This window comes from Oncorhynchus masou, chromosome 5 (genome assembly GCF_036934945.1).
Source record: "Oncorhynchus masou masou isolate Uvic2021 chromosome 5, UVic_Omas_1.1, whole genome shotgun sequence".
Classification (NCBI taxonomy): Eukaryota; Metazoa; Chordata; class Actinopteri; order Salmoniformes; family Salmonidae; genus Oncorhynchus; species Oncorhynchus masou.
In genome coordinates this window covers 90,306,675-90,331,841 of record NC_088216.1, presented here as the reverse complement: position 1 = coordinate 90,331,841, position 25,167 = coordinate 90,306,675, and the positions used below count along the sequence as shown (strand labels likewise).

General features: G+C 47.2%; 1 protein-coding gene across 1 annotated transcript in view; it reads right to left on the bottom strand.

Annotated features, from left to right (window-relative positions):
• The window catches only part of LOC135540433 (plasma membrane calcium-transporting ATPase 2-like), a 222,071-nt gene that overhangs the window by 84,581 nt on the left and 112,323 nt on the right, over positions 1-25,167 (bottom strand). The window contains 3 exon segments of the mRNA XM_064967060.1: positions 1,943-2,185; positions 7,990-8,204; positions 12,344-12,502. Coding sequence (XP_064823132.1) covers positions 1,943-2,185; positions 7,990-8,204; positions 12,344-12,502 — 617 coding nt within the window.

Here is a 25,167-nt window from a genome sequence, read left to right as displayed (position 1 = left end):
ACACGGCTACAGTAAGCACCTTGAGGACAAACCGTCCAGAAGAGAGATAGACACGGCTACAGTAAGCACCTTGAGGACAAACCTTCTAGAAGACATATAGACATGGCTACAGTAAGCACCTTGAGGACAAACCTTCTAGAAGACATATAGACACGGCTACAGTAAGCAACTTCGGGACAAACCTTCTAGAAGACATATAGACACGGCTACAGTAAGCACCTTCGGGACAAACCTTCTAGAAGACATATAGACACGGCTACAGTAAGCACCTTCGGGACAAACCTTCTAGAAGACATATAGACATGGCTACAGTAAGCACCTTCAGGACAAACCTTCTAGAAGACATATAGACACGGCTACAGTAAGCACCTTCAGGACAAACCTTCTAGAAGACATGGATACAGTAAGCTGGCCAAGACAAATTACATATAGACATGGCTACAGTAAGCTAGCCAAGACAAATGCTAGCTGTCCGTTTGGGGCTTTCATTGTGCAGACTGTCAACAGCAAATTGCTAGTTTGTTCACTATTGAAGGTTTGTAAATTACTTTCCCTAAAATTAATATGCTCAGCGAGTAGATGGCTCCTGTGTGGTGTCTGAAGGTATTAATTAATGTACTCTGCTCGAGAAGTTGAGACTCACAGGAGCGGTGGTGCTTGAATGAACGGCTAGTCGTTGCTCAAATACGCATGTAGCCTTCAGTGGGTTTCAATGGTAGACTGTGGTTTTCAATGGTAGACTGTGGTTTTTCAATGGTAGACTGTAGTTTTTCAATGGTAGACTGTGGTTTCCAATGGTAGACTGTGGTTTTCAATGGTAGACTGTGGTTTTCAATGGTAGACTGTGGTTTTCAATGGTAGACTGTTGTTTTCAATGGTAGACTGTTGTTTTCAATGGTAGACTGTAGTTTTCAATGGTAGAGTGTGATTTTCAATGGTATACTGTGGTTTTTAATGGTAAACTGTGGTTTTCAATGGTAGACTGTGGTTTTCAATGGTAGACTGTGGTTTTTCAATGGTAGACTGTGGTTTTCAATGGTAGACTGTGGTTTTTCAATGGTAGACTGTGGTTTTTCAATGGTAGACTGTGGTTTTCAATGGTAGACTGTGGTTTTCAATGGTAGACTGTGACAAGAGCAGGTAGATGTTAAACTGGAATGCAAAAAATGCGCAGAAAAATTACTGACGAGATCTACTGGCCCGACATGTTTACTGGCCCCAGACAGCAGACTGTGAAACTAGCGGTGTTTCCCTGTCATGGCTGGCTTTGTGACTGACAGGCGCCTGTCCTATCAATAGATCACTAGAAGACGCATATCGTTCATTCTAGTGGGAGAAGGCTGGACAGACTTTTATCTGTAAGGGAATTGAAAAGTAGTCTAGTTAATTTAAAGCGGCAATATGTAACTTTTTGGAGTGACCCACTGAATTCACGTAGAAATGTGTCTTATAGATCTGTCATTCTAATTGAAGGCAAGTCTAAAATGCTGTAGATATGTTCTGTATGCGCTACTTCTATGCTTCCCGTTCTCAAGTTTAGTTTTTGCATTTTTTTTAAACTTTTGGTTTTGTCCACCAGCTTCAAACAGAAGAAAATACAATATCCTTGGTTATGGAAAATATATTTCCAAACAGTTTAGATGGTACAATGATTCTCAGCACTTGTTTTGACACATACTGTAAACTGAAATTAGGCAAACTATTAGAATTGTAACAACCGGGAAATGGTGGAGTGATTTCTGCATACACCATCTTTAAATGTAAAAAAGCAGCTGAAAATGAGTCTGTAATCGACTGTATAACCGACAGCCGGCACTAGTGGAAAACATTGATCTTACCAGTAACTTGGTATAGGAGCAGGCTGTATTAAGTAGTACTAGTTTCATAGTATATTTTACCAGTATCATGGCAGTGTTACTGCAGTGTGTGTGTTGTATCTCACCAGTATCTTGGTGGTGTAGGCGCTGTTGAGGGAGATGGCATTGACCAGTATGTCCAGAGACTTGGCAGTCAGCGCTCCGGGGGCTGGTATCTCCTTATAGTGGACGTCTCCAACGTAGCACGCCACTGCAGTCATGCGGTTGGTGGTCAGAGTGCCGGTCTTGTCGGAGCAGATGGCCGTGGCGTTCCCCATCGTCTCACACGCATCCAGGTGGCGAACTAGGTTATTATCTTTCATCATTTTCTGTTGAGGAAATATCAGCTTCACAACAACCTCAACAGAAAAGATACTAACTAGAACCCAGAAAACATTTTAAAATGATGTGTTGAACTATGTTGCATATTTGGATACATAGCTACAGATTCTTGGATTACTAAATAAAATGCCCCGATGAGGAAGTATCCCACAAGGTTTCCAGAACATGTGTTTAATTAATATATATATATATATATAAAATAAAGGTCTAATTAATATATAATTCATTATTAATATATTAATAAATACTGTCCAGTTTGTGATGATGATTATAGAGTGTTTGTATACAACATTTGCCTGATGTTTCAAGAACGTTCCTAGAACACATTTAATCACATTTAATAATTGTGATTTAATAATTATTTTAAAGGTTCCCAGAATGTTTCATTAGGATGTGGGAACAATCTGGTGGGAACATTGTGGGGACATCACAAAAGTTATTCTCCCAAAATACCAAAAAACATTCCAGTTGTAGGTATGATTCTACAATGTTGCTTTTAGGGTGCAAAAACATTAATCTGATGTTACAAAGAACGTTCTCAGAACACATTTAGTCTGTTCTTTAAAGGTTCCCAGAATGATGAATTAAGTTGTTGGGAACGTTGCGTGGGTATGACAAGAGATATGTTCTTAAAACACTAAAACTGTTTAGCTGACATTCATACCATGTTTGTATCAAGGTGCACAAAACATACATTGATGTTGCAAGAGTTTTGGCAGAACAACGTTTCTGAGGTCTTTAAAGGTTGCCAGAACATTTAATTAGGTTGTGGGGAAAAGTGTGGGTACATTACCAGAGATAGGTTTCCAAAACACAAAATATGCTCAGTTATGAGGGAATTCCTACACTGTTTAAGTAGCACAAAGCATTCCCTTAATGTTGTAAGAATGACATGTCTGTTTTAATGATGTTCATAGCATATTTGTTTTAGGTTTAATAGAATATTCATTTGATGTTTACAACAATATACATTTTACCTTGTCTTTGAGGTTTCTCAGAACATTTCAAGAACATTTAAAAAAAATATATATATATATATATTTAAGTTAAATTATTTAAAAAAAAACAGATTGGAATTCATCCCCATAACGTTTCCCTCCAGATTTAACGGCATTTGAATACTGAACTATAAATAAAAATAAATAAATAAATAAAATATTCTATAACCATGTTTCATTAAATACATTTAAAATTGAGGCTCAGATAAAAATGTCTAAAAAGAGAGGATGTCCAGATGTAATACATCCAATCAGAAAATGCAGAATTTTACATTGTGTAAAAATGTACAACTTTTTTTTAAATGCACCTAATATACAAATATACGGTCAAAAGTTTTAGAACACCTACTTTTTGTTTGCAGACCTACTCATTCAATGGTTTGTCTTTATTTTCACTATTTTCTTCATTGTAGAATAATAGTGAAGACATCAACACTATGAAATAAATACTGTATGACATCAAGTAGTAACCCAAAAAAGTGTTAAACAAATCAAAATATATTATATATTCTTCACATAGCCACTCTTTGCCTTGATGACAGCTTTGCACACGCTTGGCATTCTCTCAACCAGCTTCATGACGTAGTTACCTGGATTGCATTTCAATTAACATATCTGCGTTCTTAAAAGTTCATTTCTGGAATTTCTTTCCTGTACATATACAGTGCCTTGCGAAAGTATTCGGCCCACTTGAACTTTGCGACCTTTTGCCACATTTCAGGCTTCAAACATGAAGATATAAAACTGTATTTTTTTGTGAAGAATCAACAACAAGTGGGACACAATCATGAAGTGGAACGACATTTATTGGATATTTCAAACTTTTTTAACAAATCAAAAACTGAAAAATTGGGCGTGCAAAATTATTCAGCCCCTTTACTTTCAGTGCAACAAACTCTCTCCAGAAGTTCAGTGAGGATCTCTGAATGATCCAATGTTGACCTAAATGACTAATGATGATAAATACAATCCACCTGTGTGTAATCAAGTCACCGTATAAATGCACCTGCACTGTGATAGTCTCAGAGGTCCGTTAAAAGCGCAGAGAGCAATGTACATATATGAATGTCATCACATCTGAGCATATTTTGTGTTTGGGAACCTATCCTAACTCATGTTCTGTTATAATCTCCACCCGGCACAGCCAGAAGAGGACAAGCCACCCCACATAGCCTGGTTCATCTCCACCCGGCACAGCCAGAAGAGGACAAGCCACCCCTCATAGCCTGGTTCCTCTCCACCCGGCACAGCCAGAAGAGGACAAGCCACCCCTCATAGCCTGGTTCATCTCCACCCGGCACAGCCAGAAGAGGACAAGCCACCCCTCATAGCCTGGTTCCTCTCCACCCGGCACAGCCAGAAGAGGACAAGCCACCCCTCATAGCCTGGTTCCTCTCCACCCGGCACAGCCAGAAGAGGCCTGGCCACCACTCATAGCCTGGTTCCTCTCCACCCGACACAGCCAGAAGAGGACAAGCCACCCCTCATAGCCTGTTTCCTCTCCACCCGGCACAGCCAGAAGAGGACAAGCCACCCCTCATAGCCTGGTTCCTCTCCACCCGGCACAGCCAGAAGAGGCCTGGCCACCCCTCATAGCCTGGTTCCTCTCCACCCGACACAGCCAGAAGAGGACAAGCCACCCCTCATAGCCTGTTTCCTCTCCACCCGACACAGCCAGAAGAGGCCTGGCCACCCCTCATAGCCTGGTTCCTCTCCACCCGACACAGCCAGAAGAGGCCTGGCCACCCCTCATAGCCTGGTTCCTCTCCACCCGACACAGCCAGAAGAGGACTAGCCACCCCTCATAGCCTGGTTACTCTCCACCCGGCACAGCCAGAAGAGGCCTGGCCACCCCTCATAGCCTGGTTCCTCTCCACCCGGCACAGCCAGAAGAGGACAGCCACCCCTCATAGCCTGGTTCCTCTCCACCCGGCACAGCCAGAAGAGGCCTGGCCACCCCTCATAGCCTGATTCCTCTCCACCCGGCACAGCCAGAAGAGGCCTGGCCACCCCTCATAGCCTGGTTCCTCTCCACCCGGCACAGCCAGAAGAGGACTAGCCACCCCTCATAGCCTGTTTCCTCTCCACTCGACACAGCCAGAAGAGGCCTGGCCACCCCTCATAGCCTGGTTCCTCTCCAACCGGCACAGCCAGAAGAGGACTAGCCACCCCTCATAGCCTGGTTCCTCTCCAACCGGCACAGCCAGAAGAGGACTAGCCACCCCTTATAGCCTGTTTCCTCTCCACCCGACACAGCCAGAAGAGGACAAGCCACCCCTCATAGCCTGGTTCCTCTCCACCCGGCACAGCCAGAAGAGGCCTGGCCACCCCTCATAGCCTGATTCCTCTCCACCCGGCACAGCCAGAAGAGGCCTGGCCACCCCTCATAGCCTGGTTCCTCTCCACCCGGCACAGCCAGAAGAGGACTAGCCACCCCTCATAGCCTGTTTCCTCTCCACTCGACACAGCCAGAAGAGGCCTGGCCACCCCTCATAGCCTGGTTCCTCTCCAACCGGCACAGCCAGAAGAGGACTAGCCACCCCTCATAGCCTGGTTCCTCTCCAACCGGCACAGCCAGAAGAGGACTAGCCACCCCTCATAGCCTGGTTCCTCTCCAACCGGCACAGCCAGAAGAGGACTAGCCACCCCTCATAGCCTGGTTCCTCTCCACCCGACACAGCCAGAAGAGGACTAGCCACCCCTCATAGCCTGGTTCCTCTCCACTCGACACAGCCAGAAGAGGCCTGGCCACCCCTCATAGCCTGGTTCCTCTCCAACCGGCACAGCCAGAAGAGGACTAGCCACCCCTCATAGCCTGGTTCCTCTCCACCCGACACAGCCAGAAGAGGCCTGGCCACCCCTCATAGCCTGGTTCCTCTCCACCCGGCACAGCCAGAAGAGGACTAGCCACCACTCATAGCCTGGTTCCTCTCCACCCGGCACAGCCAGAAGAGGACTAGCCACCACTCATAGCCTGGTTCCTCTCCACTCTGCACAGCCAGAAGAGGACTAGCCACCCCTCATGGCCTGGTTCCTCTCCACCCGGCACAGCCAGAAGAGGACTGGCCACCCCACATAGCCTGGTTCCTCTCCACCATGCACAGCCAGAAGAGGACTGGCCACCCCTCATAGCCTGGTTCCTCTCTAGGTTTATAATCTCCACCTGGCACAGCAAGAAGAGGACTAGCCACCAAAAATAGCCTGGTTACTCTCTCGGTTTAAAATCTCCACCCGGCACAGCCAGAAGAGGACTGGCCACCCCTCATAGCCTGTTTCCTCTCTAGGTTTATAATCTCTCCCCGGCACAGCCAGAAGAGGACTGGCCAACCCTCATAGCCTGCTTCCTCTCCACCCGGCACAGCCAGAAGAGGACTGGCCACCCCTCATAGCCTGGTTCCTCTCCACCCGGCACAGCCAGAAGAGGACTGGCCACCCCACATAGCCTGGTTCCTCTCCACCCGGCACAGCCAGAAGAGGACTAGCCACCCCTCATAGCCTGGTTCCTCTCCACCCGGCACAGCCAGAAGAGGATTACCCATCCCTCATAGCCTGGTTCCTCTCCACCCGGCACAGCCAGAAGAGGACTAGCCACCCCACATAGCCTGGTTCCTCTCTAGGTTTATAATCTCCACCCGGCACAGCCAGAAGAGGACTAGCCACCCCACATAGCCTGGTTCCTCTCGGTTTATAATCTCCACCCGGCACAGCCAGAAGAGGACTAGCCACCCCTCATAGCCTGGTTCCTCTCTAAGTTTATAATCTCCACCCGGCAGAGCCAGAAGAGGACTGGCCACCCCTCATAGCCTGGTTTCTTCCTAGGTTCTGACCTTTCTAGTGAGTTTTTCCTAGCCACCGTGCTTCTACACCTGCATTGCTTGCTGTTTGGGGTTTTAGGCTGGGTTTCTGTACAGCGCTTTGAGATATCAGCTGATGTACGAAGGGCTATATAAATACATTTGATTTGATTTGATCTCTTGTCATGTCCCCACAATCTAATGATGAAAAAATGATGTTTTGTCAACATTCTTGCAACATCAAAGGATTGTTTTGTGCACCCTGATGCAAACATTATCTGAATGTCAGCACAAGTGGACAGTTTCAGTTTTTTGAGAACATATATCCTGTCATGTCCCCACAATGTTCCCACAACTTAATGAAACATTCTGGCAAACTAAAGATCAGACAAAATGTGTGCTGAGAACATTCTGGTAACATCAGGTGAATATTTTGTTGCACACTAAAAGAAACACTGTAGAATCATCCGCACAACTGGACAGTTTTGGAATTTTGGGAACATATCTTTTATGATGTACACACAAAGTTCCCACAACCTAATGGAACATTCTGGGAACCTTTAAAGAACAGATTCAAATCATTACATGAACGTTCTTGGAACATCAGGCACATGTTTTATATAAACATTAACTTTTGGGTATTGTTCTGTGGTGGCTGGTACAGATGTTGTGCACAACATTATAGTGACTGTCAGGAGAACATTCCAAGGATATTTATTAATCTAAAACATTTTTGATAAATTACAATGATTTTTATCAAAAACATTCCTTTGGGATGTTATCATCCTAACGTTAAATAAAAAATAAAAAAACTTACTAGAACTTAATTGGAATCTAATGTTCTGGGAATGTTCCCGGTTTACTGGGATCATTCCCAGAACATTAGATTCCAATTAAGTTCTAGTGAGTTTTTTTTAAATCATTGTCACGATTCCAATCCTTTGACACTTCTAATTGGCCAGAGATAAAATATTAAACAAAAGGCAGAAAATGTGTCACCTTGACAGAGTAGGCCAGGGAGATGGTGACGGCCAGGGGCAGCCCCTCGGGTACAGCCACCACCAGTACGGTGACACCGATGATGAAGAACTTGACAAAGTACTGGACATAGATGGGGGTACACTCCGTCAGCCACGGCCTCTTCTGCAGGACAAAGTTGTCCACAGCAAAGTACAGCACCAGGATGATCACTGTAATGGCTGACATCACCAGACCTGGATGGACAAGGAGAAAGTTAATCTACTCCATTCTACTCTACTCTTCTTCGTTATATTCTATTTTGTTCTACTCTACTTTATTATATTCTACTGTACTGTACTCTGCTCTACTGTACTCCATTCTACTGTACTCCATTCTACTGTACTCCATTCTACTGTACTCCATTCTACTCTACTCTTCTTAGTTATATTCTATTTTGTTCTACTCTACTTTATTATATTCTACTGTACTGTACTCTGCTCTACTGTACTCTATTCTACTCTACTCCATTCTACTGTACTCCATTCTACTGTACTCCATTCTACTGTACTCCATTCTACTGTACTCCATTCTACTGTACTCTATTCTACAGTACTGTATTTTTACAATACTCTACTCTACTTTTTATATTCTGTTCTACTCCATTCTACTTTACCCTTCTGAGTTATATTCTATTCTGTTCTACTCTACTATATTCTACTTTATTATATTCTACTGCACTGTACTGTGCTCTATTCTACTCTAAACTACAGTACTCTATTCTACAGTTCTCTACTCTACTTTATTATATTCTGTTCTACTCCATTCTACTTTACCCTTCTTAGTTATATTCTATTCTGATCTACTCTACTATATTCTACATTATTATATTCTACTGTACTGTACTGTGCTCTATTCTACTCTAAACTACAGTACTCTATTCTACAGTACTCTACTCTACTTTATTATATTCTGTTCTACTCCATTCTACTTTACCCTTCTTAGTTATATTCTATTCTGTTCTACTCTACTATATTCTACATTATTATATTCTACTGTACTGTACTGTGCTCTAAACTACAGTACTCTATTCTACAGTTCTCTACTCTACTTTATTATATTCTGTTCTACTCCATTCTACTTTACCCTTCTTAGTTATATTCTATTCTGTTCTACTCTACTATATTCTACATGATTATATTCTACTGTACTGTACTGTGCTCTAGTCTACTCTAAACTACAGTACTCTATTCTACAGTACTCTACTCTACTTTATTCTATTCTACTTTATTCTACTCCATTGTATTCTGATTCTGATTGTATTTTGATAAGATTCATTAGGATCCCCATTAGCCGACGACAATGGTGGCAGCTAGTTTTACTGGGGTCTGACACACAACCAAAATACATTACAGACTAAATAGTTCACAATTTACATACGTTTACAAACAGTAACATGTAGTGTGTGTATGTGTTAGTTACACATGTCAGTACATACACATAACCAGTAGGTCACATGGGGGAGAAGCGCTGTGCAGTGAGGTGTTGTTTTATTTGTTTTTTGAAACCAGGTCTGAAACCTGTTCACTTGCATATAGTTCTAGGCACTATATGAGATGGAAGGGAGGTCCATGGCCCATATGAGATGGAAGGGAGGTCCAGGCCCTATACGAGATGGAAGGGAGGTCCAGGCCCTATATGAGATGGAAGGGAGGTCCAGGCCCTATATGAGATGGGAAGGGAGGTCCAGGCTCTATATGAGATGGAAGGGAGGTCCAGGCCCTATATGAGTTGGAAGGGAGGTCCAGGCCCTATACGAGATGGAAGGGAGGTCCAGGCCCTATATGAGATGGAAGGAGGTCCAGGCCCTATATGAGATGGAAGGGAGGTCCAGGCCCTATATGAGATGGAAGGGAGGTCCAGGCCCTATATGAGATGGAAGGGAGGTCCAGGCCCTATATGAGATGGAAAGGAGGTCCAGGCCCTATACGAGATGGAAGGGAGGTCCAGGCCCTATATGAGATGGAAGGGAGGTCCAGGCCCTATATGAGATGGAAGGGAGGTCCAGGCCCTATATGAGATGGAAGGGAGGTCCAGGCCCTATATGAGATGGAAGGGTGGTCCAGGCCCTATATGAGATGGAAGGGAGGTCCAGGCCCTATATGAGATGGAAGGGAGTTATGAGATGGAAGGGAGGTCCAGGCCCTATATGAGATGGAAGGGAGGTCCAGGCCCTATATGAGATGGAAGGGAGGTCCAGGCCCTATATGAGATGGAAGGGAGGTCCAGGCCCTATATGAGATGGAAGGGAGGTCCAGGCCCTATATGAGATGGAAGGGAGGTCCAGGCCCTATATGAGATGGAAGGGAGGTCCAGGCCCTATATGAGATGGAAGGGAGGTCCAGGCCCCATATGAGATGGAAGGGAGTTTCATGCCCTCACGGTTCTGTATAATACTGTATTATACTGTATATGATATGGAAGGGAGGTCCAGGCACTCATGGCTCTGTATAATACTGTTTCCTTGAATTTCTTCTGGAACAGGGGCTGTGAAAAGACCCCTGGTGGCATGTCTGGTGGGATAAGTGTGTGTGTCAGCACTGTGTGTAAGTTGACTACTCTACTGTGCTCTACTCTACTGTGCTCTACTCCACTGTGCTCAACTCCACTGTGCTCAACTCCACTGTGCTCAACTCCACTGTGCTCTACTCTACTGTGCTCTACTCTACTGTGCTCTACTCCACTCCGCTCTACTCTACTCTACTCTACTGTGCTCTACTCCACTGTGCTCTACTCCACTGTGCTCTACTCTCCGGTACTCTACTCTACTGTACTCTATTCTACTCTCCTCCGTTCTACTCTACTGTGCTCTACTCTAATTTGATGTGATCTACTCTACTTTACTGTACTCTACTGTACTGTACACTACTCCACTGTGCTCAACTCCACTGTGCTCAACTCCACTGTGCTCTACTCTACTGTGCTCTACTCTACTGTGCTCTACTCCACTCCACTCTAATCTACTCTACTCTACTGTGCTCTACTCCACTGTGCTCTACTCCACTGTGCTCTACTCTCCGGTACTCTACTCTACTGTACTCTATTCTACTCTCCTCCGTTCTACTCTACTGTGCTCTACTCTAATTTGATGTGATCTACTCTACTTTACTGTACTCTACTGTACTGTACACTACTCTACTGTGCTCAACTCTACTGTACTCTACTCTACTGTACTCTACTCTACTGTACTTGCCCTACTCTACTCTACAGTGCTCTACTCTACAGTGCTCTGCTCTACTCTACTGTACTTTACGCTACTCTACCGTACGATACTCTACTTTGATGTGCTCTGCTCTACCCCCCTGTGTTCTACTCTAATATCCCATCCTTTACTCTACTCTTCTGTACTCTACTGTACTCTAATCTACTGTACTGTTTACTACTCTACTCTACAGTGCTCTACTCTACTCTACTCTGCTTTGATGTGCTCTACTCTACTCTACTTTGATGTGCTCTACTCTACTCCACTCCATTCTACTCTACCCCACTCTACTCTACTCTGATGTGCTCTACTCCACTCCACTCTACTCTACTCCACTCTACTCTACTGTGCTCTGCTTTGATGTGCTCTGCTCTACTCTACTCTACTTTGATGTGCTCTACTCTACTCTACTCTACTCCACTCCACTCTAGCCCACTCTACTCTACTCTACTTTGATGTGCTCTACTCTACTCTGCTTTTATGTGCTCTACTCTACTCCACTCCATTCTACTCTACCCCACTCTACTCTACTCTGATGTGCTCTACTCCACTCCACTCTACTCTACTCCACTCTACTCTACTGTGCTCTGCTTTGATGTGCTCTGCTCTACTCTACTCTACTTTGATGTGCTCTACTCTACTCTACTCCACTCCACTCTACTCTACCCCACTCTACTCTACTCTACTTTGATGTGCTCTACTCTACTCTACTCTGCTTTGATGTGCTCTACTCTACTCTACTCTGCTTTGATGTGCTCTACTCTACTCTGCTTTGATGTGCTCTACTCTACTCTACTTTGATGTGCTCTACTCTACTCCACTCCACTCCATTCTACTCTACCCCACTCTACTCTACTCTACTTTGATGTGCTCTACTCCACTCCACTCTACTCTACTCTACTCTACTCTAGTACAGTGCTGTGATGGCTGACATTAGACCTGGAGAATGACAATATGTCAGTGGCTGTCCTTACTGTACATTACTCCTCTTTTACTTTTCTTCACTTGTGAACAGATTAAAGATGCATGGCTTTTTTTAAACATGATATCTAATGTTTATTTGATGAGGGGCGGCATCGTCTGATCAATGTTTCAAAGCCTATGGGGTATATCATATTGATTGATCTGCCGTACCTGCTTTGCCGATCTGAACAGCCAGCTTGGTCAGTTTCCCCTGGAGGACAGACTTCTCCTTCTTGGAGACGTTTGCCTTCTTCTTCTCCTCCATCTCTCCTCCCTCGGCGCTCTTCAGAGGCTGCATCTCCATGGCGGCCGCTCCGTCCTGCTTCTTCACTGAAACAACCAGAGGAACACAAAGACAGTGGTTATTATGGGATCAGGGCCTAGCCTAGACTTTTCGAGGCCGAAGTGAAATTTGTTTTTTTTTAGTGGGTCCCCCCCCCTCTTGACAGCAGAGAGAAAAATGTTGCAGTTTCAAAGCAAGTTTTCTGCATTTCAACACATTTTGCCCTGGAGTAGAAATAAGGGGCGGAGTAGAGATAAGGGGCGGAGATAAGGGGCGGAGTAGAGATAAGGGGTGGAGAAGAGATAAGGGGCGGAGTAGAGATAAGGGGCGGGGTAGAGATAAGGGGCGGAGAGGAAATGTTTCAAATTTATAACACATTTCATTCATTTCATTTTGCGATGAAAGACAGCACTTTTTGCAGTTTAAAGCTAATTTCCTGCAATTCTACAGATGTTGTCATGACTTATGCCATGTTAATATGATATCTGAATAAGACTGTCTAACAAAATCAATGGGGGCCCCCTGGAGGTCAGGGCCCCTGGAGGTCAAGAACCCCAGGAGGTCAGGGCCCCTGGAGGTCAAGGCCCCTGGAGGTCAAGGCCCCTGGAGCTCAAGGCGCCCTGGAGGTCAGGGCCACCTGGAGGTCAAGGCCCCCTGGAGGTAAGGGCCCCCTGGAGGTCAAGGCCCCTGGAGGTCAAGGCCACCTGGAAGTCAGGGCCCCTGGAGGTCAAGGCCCCTGGCAGTCAAGGCCCCTGGAGGTCAGGGCCACCTGGAGGTCAAGGTCCCTGGAGGTCAAGGCCCCCTGGAGGTCAGGGCCCCCTGGAGGTCAGGGCCCCCTGGAGGTCAGGGCCCTCTGGAGGTCAAAGCCCCTGGAGGTCAGCTGACATGGCTGACATGGCTAACATGGCTGACATGGCTAACATGGTAACATGGCTAACATGGTAACATGGCTAACATGGTAACATGGCTGACGTGGCTAACATGGCTGACATGGCTAACATGGTAACATGGCTAACATGGCTGATATGGCTAACATGGCTAACATGGTAACATGGTAACATGGTAACATGGCTGACATGGTAACATGGTAACATGGCTAAAATGGCTGACATGGCTAACATGGTAACGTGGCTAACATGGTAACATGGCTAACATGGCTAACATGGTAACGGTAACATGGCTAACATGGTAACATGGCTAGCATGGAAATATGGCTAAAATGCCTGACATGGCTGACATGGTAACATGGCTAAAATGGCTGACGTGGCTAAAATGGCTGACATGGTAACATGGTAACATGGCTAACATGACTAACATGGTAACATGGCTAACATGACTAACATGGTAACATGGTAACATGGCTAACATGACTAACATGGTAACATGGTAACATGGCTGACATGGCTAACATGGCAACATGGTAACATGGCTGACATGGCTAATATGGTAACATCGTAACATGGCTAACATGGTAACATGGCTAACATGACTAACATGGTAACATGGTAACATGGCTGACATGGCTAATATGGTAACATGGTAACATGGCTAATCGAGTGACTGTCAGTGACTGACATAACAATAGAGAAACCGCTGACGCAGAACCCAATGTTGAACTCACACCTTGTGTATTCTACAATTCTAACTCTCAATAGTAAGATGTGTATATATGTATACAGCATTTACAGTATATACATACACTACATGGGCAAAAAACACACAGCAATGCAATCTCCATAGGAAACATTGGCAGTAGACGGCCTTACTGAAGAGCTCAGTGATTTTCAACTTGGCAGTAGAATGGCCTTATTGAAGAGCTCAGTGACTTTCAACGTGGCAGTAGAATGGCCTTACTGAAGAGCTCAAGGACTTTCAACGTGGCAGTAGAATGGCCTTACTGAAGAGCTCAGGGACTTTCAACATGGCAGTAGAATGGCCTTACTGAAGAGCTCAAGGACTTTCAACGTGGCAGTAGAATGGCCTTACTGAAGAGCTCAGTGACTTTCAACGTGGCAGTAGAATGGCCTTACTGAAGAGCTCAGTGACTTTCAACGTGGCACCGTCATAGGATGCCACCATTCCATCAAGTCAGTTTTCCAACAAGCCTGTATACCACATGTCAAAATTGTCTGTCCTAGATTTAGTCCTATATTCTATATTTAGTCCTATATGACAGAATAGTCCTACATGATATATTTAGTCCTACATGATATATTTAGTCCTACATGATATATTTAGTCCTACATAATATATTTAGTCCTACATGATATATTTAGTCCTACATGAAATATTTAGTCCTACATGATACATTTAGTCCTACATGATATATTTAGGGCTGGGCTCTGCTACCCTGTTCAGCTACCCAGTACTCTGTATGCCATGTGCTCTCCTACCCTGTTCCTGTAGCTACCCAGTACGCTGTATGCCATGGGCTCTGCTACCCTGTTCAGCTATCCAGTACTCTGTATACCCTGGGCTCTGCTACCCTGTTCCTGCTACCCAGTACTATGTATGCCATGGGCTCTCCTACCCTGTTCCTGTAGCTAACCCGTACTCTGTATGTCATGGGCTCTCCAACCCTTTTCCTGCTACCCAGCACTCTGTATGCCATGGGCTCTCCAACCCTGTTCCTGCTACCCAGTACTCTGTATACCATGGGCTCTCCAACACTGTTCCTGTAGCTACCCAGTACTCTGTATACCATGTGCTCTCCAATGCTGTTCAGCTACCCAGTACTCTGTATGCCATGGTCTCTCCAACCCTGTTCAGCTACCCAGTACTCAGTATACCATGGGCTCTCCAACCCTGTTCCTGTAGCTACCCAGTACTCTGTATGCCCTGGGCTCTCCAACCTTGTTCCTGTAGCTACCCAGTACTCTGTATACCATGTGTTCTCCAACCCTGTTCAGCTACCCAGTACTCTGTATGCCATGGGTTCTCCAACCCTGTTCAGCTACAAAGTACTCTGTATGCCATGGGCTCTCCTACCCTGTTCAGCTACCCAGTACTCTGTATGCCATGGTCTCTCAAACCCTGTTCAGCTACCCAGTACTCTGTATACCATGGGCTCTCCAACACTGTTCCTGTAGCTACCCAGTACTCTGTATACCATGGGCTCTCCAACCCTGTTCAGCAACCCAGTACCCTGTATGCCCTGGGTTCTCCAACCCTGTTCAGCAACCCAGTACCCTGTATGCCCTGGGCTCTCCTACCCTGTTCCTGTAGCTACACAGTACTCTGTATGCCCTGGGCTCTCCAACCTTGTTCCTGTAGCTACCCAGTACTCTGTATACCATGGGCTCTCCAACCCTGTTCAGCTACCCAGTACTCTGTATGCCATGGGTTCTCCAACCCTGTTCAGCTACAAAGTACTCTGTATGCCATGGGCTCTCCTACCCTGTTCAGCTACCCAGTACTCTGTATGCCATGGTCTCTCAAACCCTGTTCAGCTACCCAGTACTCTGTATACCATGGGCTCTCCAACACTGTTCCTGTAGCTACCCAGTACTCTGTATACCATGGGCTCTCCAACCCTGTTCAGCAACCCAGTACCCTGTATGCCCTGGGTTCTCCAACCCTGTTCAGCAACCCAGTACCCTGTATGCCCTGGGCTCTCCTACCCTGTTCCTGTAGCTACACAGTACTCTGTATGCCCTGGGCTCTCCAACCTTGTTCCTGTAGCTACCCAGTACTCTGTATACCATGGGCTCTCCAACCCTGTTCAGCTACCCAGTACTCTGTATGCCCTGGGCTCTCCAACCTTGTTCCTGTAGCTACCCAGTACTCTGTATACCATGGGCTCTCCAACCCTGTTCAGCTACCCAGTACTCTGTATGCCATGGGCTCTCCAACCCTGTTCAGCTACAAAGTACTCTGTATGCCATGGTCTCTCAAACCCTGTTCAGCTACCCAGTACTCTGTATACCATGGGCTCTCCAACACTGTTCCTGTAGCTACCCAGTACTCTGTATACCATGGGCTCTCCAACCCTGTTCAGCAACCCAGTACCCTGTATGCCCTGGGCTCTCCTACCCTGTTGCTGCTACCCAGTACTCTGTATGCCATGGGTTCTCCAACGCTGATCCTGTAGCTACCCAGTACCCTGTATGCCCTGGGCTATTCCAACCCTGTTCAGCTACCCAGTACTCTGTATGCCCTGGGCTCTCCAACCCTGTTCCTGTAGCTACCCAGTACTCTGTATGTCATGGGCTCTCCAACCCTGTTCCTGCTACCCAGTACTCTGTATGCCATGGGCTCTCCAACCCTGTTCCTGCTACCCAGTACTCTGTATACCATGGGCTCACCAACCCTGTTCCTGTAGCTACCCAGTACTCTGTATGCCCTGGGCTCTCCAACCTTGTTCCTGTAGCTACCCAGTACTCTGTATACCATGGGCTCTCCAACCCTGTTCAGCTATCGAGTACTCTGTATGCAATGGGCTCTCCAACCCTGTTCAGCTACCCAGTACTCTGTATACCATGGGCTCTCCAACACTGTTCCTGTAGCTACCCGGTACACTGTATGCCATGGGCTCTCCAACCCTGTTCAGCTACCCAGTACTCTGTATACAATGGGCTCTCCAACACTTTTCCTGTAGCTACCCGGTACACTGTATGCCATGGGCTCTCCAACCCTGTTCAGCTACCCAGTACTTTGTATGCCATGGTCTCTCCAACCCTGTTCAGATTCCCAGTACTCGGTATACCATGGGCTCTCCAACCCTGTTCATGTAGCTACCCAGTACTCTGTATGTCATGGGCTCTCCAACCCTTTTCCTGTAGCTACCCAGTACTCTGTATGCCATGGTCTCTCCAACCCTGTTCCTGCTACCCAGTACTCTGTATGTCATGGGCTCTCCAACCCTGTTCCTGTAGCTACCCAGTACTCTGTATGTCATGGGCTCTCCAACCCTGTTCCTGCTACCCAGTACTCTGTATGCCATGTTCTCTCCAACCCTGTTCAGCTACCCAGTACTCAGTATACCATGGGCTCTCCAACCCTGTTCCTGTAGCTACCCAGTACTCTGTATGCCCTGGGCTCTCCAAACTTGTTCCTGTAGCTACCCAGTACTCTGTATACCATGGGCTCTCCAACCCTGTTTAGCTACCCAGTACTCTGTATGCCATGGGCACTCCAACCCTGTTCAGCTACCCAGTACTCTGTATACCATGGGCTCTCCAACACTGTTCCTGTAGCTACCCAGTACCCTGTATGCCCTGGGCGCTCCTACCCTGTTCCTGCTACCCAGTACTCTGTATGCCATGGGTTCTCCAACGCTGTTCCTGTAGCTACCCAGTACCCTGTATGCCCTGGGCTCTCCAACCCTGTTCAGCTACCCAGTACTCTGTATGCCCTGGGCTCTCCAACCCTGTTCCTGTAGCTACCCAGTACTCTGTATGTCATGGGCTCTCCAACCCTGTTCCTGCTACCCAGTACTCTGTATGCCCTGGGCTCTCCAACCCTGTTCAGCTACCCATTACTCTGTATGCCCTGGGCTCTCCAAACTTGTTCCTGTAGCTACCCAGTACTCTGTATACCATGGGCTCTCCAACCCTGTTTAGCTACCCAGTACTCTGTATGCCATGGGCTCTCCAACCCTGTTCAGCTACCCAGTACTCTGTATACCATGGGCTCTCCAACACTGTTCCTGTAGCTACCCAGTACCCTGTATACCCTGGGCTCTCCAACCCTGTTCAGCAACCCAGTACCCTGTATGCCCTGGGCTCTCCTACCCTGTTCCTGCTACCCAGTACTCTGTATGCCATGGGTTCTCCAACGCTGTTCCTGTAGCTACCCAGTACCCTGTATGAACTGGGCTCTCCAACCCTGTTCAGCTACCCAGTACTCTGTATGCCCTGGGCTCTCCAACCCTGTTCCTGTAGCTACCCAGTACTCTGTATGTCATGGGCTCTCCAACCCTGTTCCTGCTACCCAGTACTCTGTATGCCATGGGCTCTCCTACCCTGTTCAGCTACCCAGTACTCTGTATGCCCTGGGCTCTCCAACCCTGTTCAGCTACCCATTACTCTGTATGCCCTGGGCTCTCCTACCCTGTTTCTGCTACCCAGTACTCTGTATGCCATGGGTTCTCCAACGCTGTTCCTGTAGCTACCCAGTACCCTGTATGCCCTGGGCTCTCCAACCCTGTTCAGCTACCCATTACTCTGTATGCCCTGGGCTCTCCTACCCTGTTTCTGCTACCCATTACTCTGTATGCCATGGGTTCTCCAACGCTGTTCCTGTAGCTACCCAGTACCCTGTATACCCGGGGCTCTCCAACCCTGTTTCTGTAGCTACCCAGTACTCTGTATGTCATGGGCTCTCCAACCCTGTTCAGCTACCCAGTACTCTGTATGTCATGGGCTCTCCAACCCTGTTCAGCTACCCAGTACTCTGTATGTCATGGGCTCTCCAACCCTGTTCAGCTACCCAGTACTCTGTATGCCCTGGGCTCTCCTACCCTGTTCCTGTAGCTACCCAGTACTCTGTATGTCATGGGCTCTCCAACTATGTTACTGCTAACCAGTACTCTGTATGCCATGGGCTCTCCAACACTGTTCCTGCTACCCAGTACTCTGTATACCATGGGCTCTCCAACACTATTCCTGTAGCTACCCAGTACTCTGTATACCATGTGCTCTCCAACCCTGTTCAGCTACCCAGTTCTCTGTATACCACGTGCTCTCCAACGCTGTTCAGCTACCCAGTACTCTGTATGCCATGGTCTCTCCAATCCTGTTCAGCTACCCAGTACTCTGTATACCATGGGCTCTCCAACCCTGTTTCTATAGCTACCCAGTACTCTGTATGCCCTGGGCTCTCCAACCTTGTTCCTGTAGCTACCCAGTACTCTGTATACCATGGGCTCTCCAACCCTGTTCAGCTACCCAGTACTCTGTATGCCATGGGCTCTCCAACCCTGTTCAGCTACCCAGTACTCTGTATACCATGGGCGCTCCAACACTGTTCCTGTAGCTACACAGTACCCTGTATGCCCTGGGCTCTCCAACCCTGTTCAGCAACCCAGTACTCTGTATGCCCTGGGCTCTCCTACCCTGTTCCTGCTACCCAGTACTCTGTATGCCATGGGTTCTCCAACGCTGTTCCTGCAGCTACCCAGTACCCTGTATGCCCTGGGCTCTCCAACCCTGTTCAGCTACCCAGTACTCTGTATGTCCTGGGCTCTCCAACCCTGTTCAGCTACCCAGTACTCTGTATACCATGGGCTCTCCAACCCTGTTAATGTAGCTAACCAGTACTCTGTATGCCCTGGGCTCTCCAACCTTGTTCCTGTAGCTACCCAGTACTCTGTATACCATGGGCTCTCCAACACTGTTCCTGTAGCTACCCAGTACACTGTATACCATGCACTCTCCAACCCTGTTCCTGCTACCCAGTACTCTGTATGCCATGGAATCTCCTACCCCATTCAGCTACCCAGTACTCTGTATGCCCTGGGCTCTCCAACCCTGTTCAGCAACCCAGTACTCTGTATGCCCTGGGCTCTCCAACCCTGTTCCTGTAGCTACCCAGTACTCTGTATGCCATGGGCTCTCCTACCCTGTTCCTGTAGCTACCCAGTACTCTGTATACCATGGGCTCTCCTACCCTGTTCAGCTACCCAGTACTCTGTATGCCCTGGGATCTACTACCCTGTTCAGCTACCCAGTACTCTGTATGCCATGGGCTCTCCTACCCTGTTCCTGCTACCCAGTACTCTGTATGCCCTGGGCTCTCCTACACTGTTCAGCTACCCAGTACTCTGTATGCCATGGGCTCTCCTACCCTGTTCCTGCTACCCAGTACTCTGTATGCCCTGGGCTCTCCTACCCTGTTCAGCTACCCAGTACTCTGTATGCCCTGGGCTCTCGAACCCTCTTCCTGCTACCCAGTACTCTGTATACCATGGGCTCTCCTACCCTGTTCCTGTAGCTACCCAGTACTCTGTATGCCCTGGGCTTTCCATCCCTGTTCCTGTAGCTACCCAGTACTATGTATACCCTGGGTTCTCCAACCCTGTTCCTGTAGCTACCCAGTACCCTGTATGCCCTGGGCTCTCCAACCCTGTTCAGCTACCCAGTACTCTGTATGCCCTGGGCTCTCCAACCCTGTTCCTGTAGCTACCCATTACTCTGTATGCCATGGGCTCTCCAACCCTGTTCCTGTAGCTACCCAGTACTCTGTATGGCCTGGGCTCTCCATCCCTGTTCCTGTAGCTACCCAGTACTCTGTATGCCCTGGGCTCTCCAACCCTGTTCAGCTACCCAGTACTCTGTATGCCCTGGGCTCTCCAACCCTGTTCCTGTAGCTACCCATTACTCTGTATGCCATGGGCTCTCCAACCCTGTTCCTGTAGCTACCCAGTACTCTGTATGCGCTGGGCTCTCCATCCCTGTTCCTGTAGCTACCCAGTACTCTGTATGCCCTGGGCTCTCCAACCCTGTTCCTGTAGCTACCCAGTACTCTGTATGTCATGGGCTCTCCAACCCTGTTCCTGCTACCCAGCACTCTGTATGCCATGGTCTCTCCTACCCTGTTCCTGCTACCCAGTACTCTGTATGTCATGGGCTCTCCTACCCTGTTCCTGCTACCCAGTACACAGTATGCCATGGGTTCTTCAACCCTGTTCCTGTAGCTACCCAGTACCCTGTATGCCCTGGGCTCTCCAACCCTGTTCAGCTACCCAGTACTCTGTATGCCATTGGCTCTCCTACCCTGTTCCTGCTACCCAGTACTCTGTATGCCATGGGCTCTCATACCCTGTTCCTGCTACCCAGTACTCTGTATGCCGTGGGCTCTCCTACCCTGTTCCTGCTACCCAGTACTCTGTATACCATGGGTTCTCATACCCTGTTCCTGCTACCCAGTACTCTGTATGCCATGGGCTCTCCAACCCTGTTCCTGCTACCCAGTACTCTGTATACCATGGGCTCTCCAACACTGTTCCTGTAGCTACCCAGTACTCTGTATACCATGTGCTCTCCAACCCTGTTCAGCTACCCAGTACTCTGTATACCCTGGGCTCTCCAACCCTGTTCCTGCTACCCAGTACTCTGTATACCATGGGCTCTCCAACCCTGTTCCTGTAGCTGCCCAGTACTCTGTATACCATGGGCTCTCCAACACTGTTCCTGTAGCTACCCTGTACACTCTATGTCATGGGCTCTCCAACCCTGTTCCTGCTACCCAGTACTCTGTATGCCATGGGCTCTCCTACCCTGTTCAGCTACCCAGTACTCTATATGCCCTGGGCTCTCCAACCCTGTTCAGCAACCCAGTACTCTGTATGCCCTGGGCTCTCCTACCCTGTTCCTGCTACCCAGTACTCTGTATGCCATGGGTTCTCCAACGCTGTTCCTGTAGCTACCCAGTACCCTGTATGCCCTGGGCTCTCCAACCCTGTTCAGCTACCCAGTACTCTTTATGCCCTGGGCTCTCCAACCCTGTTCCTGTAGCTACCCAGTACTCTGTATGCCATGGCTCTCCAACCCTGTTCCTGTAGCTACCCAGTACTCTGTATGCCCTGGCTCTCCAACCCTGTTCCTGTAGCTACCCAGTACTCTGTATGTCCTGGGCCCTCCAACCCTGTTCCTGTAGCTATCCAGTACTCTGTATGCCATGGGCTCTCATACCCTGTTCCTGCTACCCAGTACTCTGTATGCCATGGGCTCTCCTACCCTGTTCCTGCTACCCAGTACTCTGTATACCATGGGCTCTCCTACCCTGTTCCTGCTACCCAGTACTCTGTATACCATGGGCTCTCCTACCCTGTTCCTGCTACCCAGTACTCTGTATACCATGGGCTCTCCTACCCTGTTCCTGCTACCCAGTACTCTGTATACCATGGGCTCTCCTACCCTGTTCCTGCTACCCAGTACTCTGTATGCCGTTGGCTCTCCAACACTGCAGATACACAGTGCCTAATTTGGAAAACTAAGTGATATCTGTTCGGGGACCTCGTTATTAAAAAAAGATTACTAGTGTTGGATCGTAATACAGTCCACACACAGAGGCCATTACTAGTGTTGGATCGTAATACAGTCCACACAGAGGCCATTACTAGTGTTGGATCGTAATACAGTCCACACACAGAGGTCATTACTAGTGTTGGATCGTAATACAGTCCACACACAGAGGCCATTACTAGTGTTGGATCGTAATACAGTCCACACAGAGAACATTACTAGTGTTGGATCGTAATACAATCCACACACAGAGGCCATTACTAGTGTTGGATCGTAATACAGTCCACACACAGAGGCCATTACTAGTGTTGGATCGTAATACAGTCCACACAGAGGCCATTACTAGTGTTGGATCGTAATACAGTCCACACACAGAGGCCATTACTAGTGTTGGATCGTAATACAGTCCACACACAGAGGCCATTACTAGTGTTGGATCGTAATACAGTCCACACACAGAGGCCATTACTAGTGTTGGATCGTAATACAGTCCACACACAGAGGCCATTACTAGTGTTGGATCGTAATACAGTCCACACACAGAGGCCATTACTAGTGTTGGATCGTAATACAGTCCACACAGAGAACATTACTAGTGTTGGATCGTAATACAATCCACACACAGAGGCCATTACTAGTGTTGGATCGTAATACAGTCCACACACAGAGGCCATTACTAGTGTTGGATCGTAATACAGTCCACACAGAGGCCATTACTAGTGTTGGATCGTAATACAGTCCACACACAGAGGCCATTACTAGTGTTGGATCGTAATACAGTCCACACACAGAGGCCATTACTAGTGTTGGATCGTAATACAGTCCACACACAGAGGCCATTACTAGTGTTGGATCGTAATACAGTCCACACACAGAGGCCATTACTAGTGTTGGATCGTAATACAGTCCACACAGAGGCCATTACTAGTGTTGGATCGTAATACAGTCCACACACAGAGGCCATTACTAGTGTTGGATCATAATACAGTCTACACACAGAGGCCATTACTAGTGTTGGATCGTAATAAGTCTACACACAGAGGCCATTACTAGTGTTGGATCGTAATACAGTCCACACACAGAGGCCATTACTAGTGTTGGATCGTAATACAGTCTACACACAGAGGCCATTACTAGTGTTGGATCGTAATACAGTCCACACAGAGGCCATTACTAGTGTTGGATTGTAATACAGTCCACACACAGAGGTCATTACTAGTGTTGGATCGTAATACAGTCCACACACAGAGGCCATTACTAGTGTTGGATCGTAATACAGTCCACACACAGAGGCCATTACTAGTGTTGGATCGTAATACAGTCCACACACAGAGGCCATTACTAGTGTTGGATCGTAATACAGTCCACACACAGAGGCCATTACTAGTGTTGGATCGTAATACAGTCCACACAGAGAACATTACTAGTGTTGGATCGTAATACAATCCACACACAGAGGCCATTACTAGTGTTGGATCGTAATACAGTCCACACACAGAGGCCATTACTAGTGTTGGATCGTAATACAGTCCACACAGAGGCCATTACTAGTGTTGGATCGTAATACAGTCCACACACAGAGGCCATTACTAGTGTTGGATCGTAATACAGTCCACACACAGAGGCCATTACTAGTGTTGGATCGTAATACAGTCCACACACAGAGGCCATTACTAGTGTTGGATCGTAATACAGTCCACACACAGAGGCCATTACTAGTGTTGGATCGTAATACAGTCCACACAGAGGCCATTACTAGTGTTGGATCGTAATACAGTCCACACACAGAGGCCATTACTAGTGTTGGATCATAATACAGTCTACACACAGAGGCCATTACTAGTGTTGGATCGTAATAAGTCTACACACAGAGGCCATTACTAGTGTTGGATCGTAATACAGTCCACACACAGAGGCCATTACTAGTGTTGGATCGTAATACAGTCTACACACAGAGTCCATTACTAGTGTTGGATCGTAATACAGTCCACACAGAGGCCATTACTAGTGTTGGATCGTAATACAGTCCACACACAGAGGCCATTACTAGTGTTGGATCGTAATACAGTCCACACACAGAGGCCATTACTAGTGTTGGATCGTAATACAGTCCACACACAGAGGCCATTACTAGTGTTGGATCGTAATACAGTCCACACACAGAGGCCATTACTAGTGTTGGATCGTAATACATTCCACACACAGAGGCCATTACTAGTGTTGGATCGTAATACAGTCCACACACAGAGGTCATTACTAGTGTTGGATCGTAATACAGTCCACACACAGAGGCCATTACTAGTGTTGGATCGTAATACAGTCCACACACAGAGGCCATTACTAGTGTTGGATCGTAATACAGTCCACACAGAGAACATTACTAGTGTTGGATCGTAATACAATCCACACACAGAGGCCATTACTAGTGTTGGATCGTAATACAGTCCACACACAGAGGCCATTACTAGTGTTGGATCGTAATACAGTCCACACAGAGAACATTACTAGTGTTGGATCGTAATACAATCCACACACAGAGGCCATTACTAGTGTTGGATCGTAATACAGTCCACACACAGAGGCCATTACTAGTGTTGGATCGTAATACAGTCCACACAGAGGCCATTACTAGTGTTGGATCGTAATACAGTCCACACACAGAGGCCATTACTAGTGTTGGATCGTAATACAGTCCACACACAGAGGCCATTACTAGTGTTGGATCGTAATACAGTCCACACACAGAG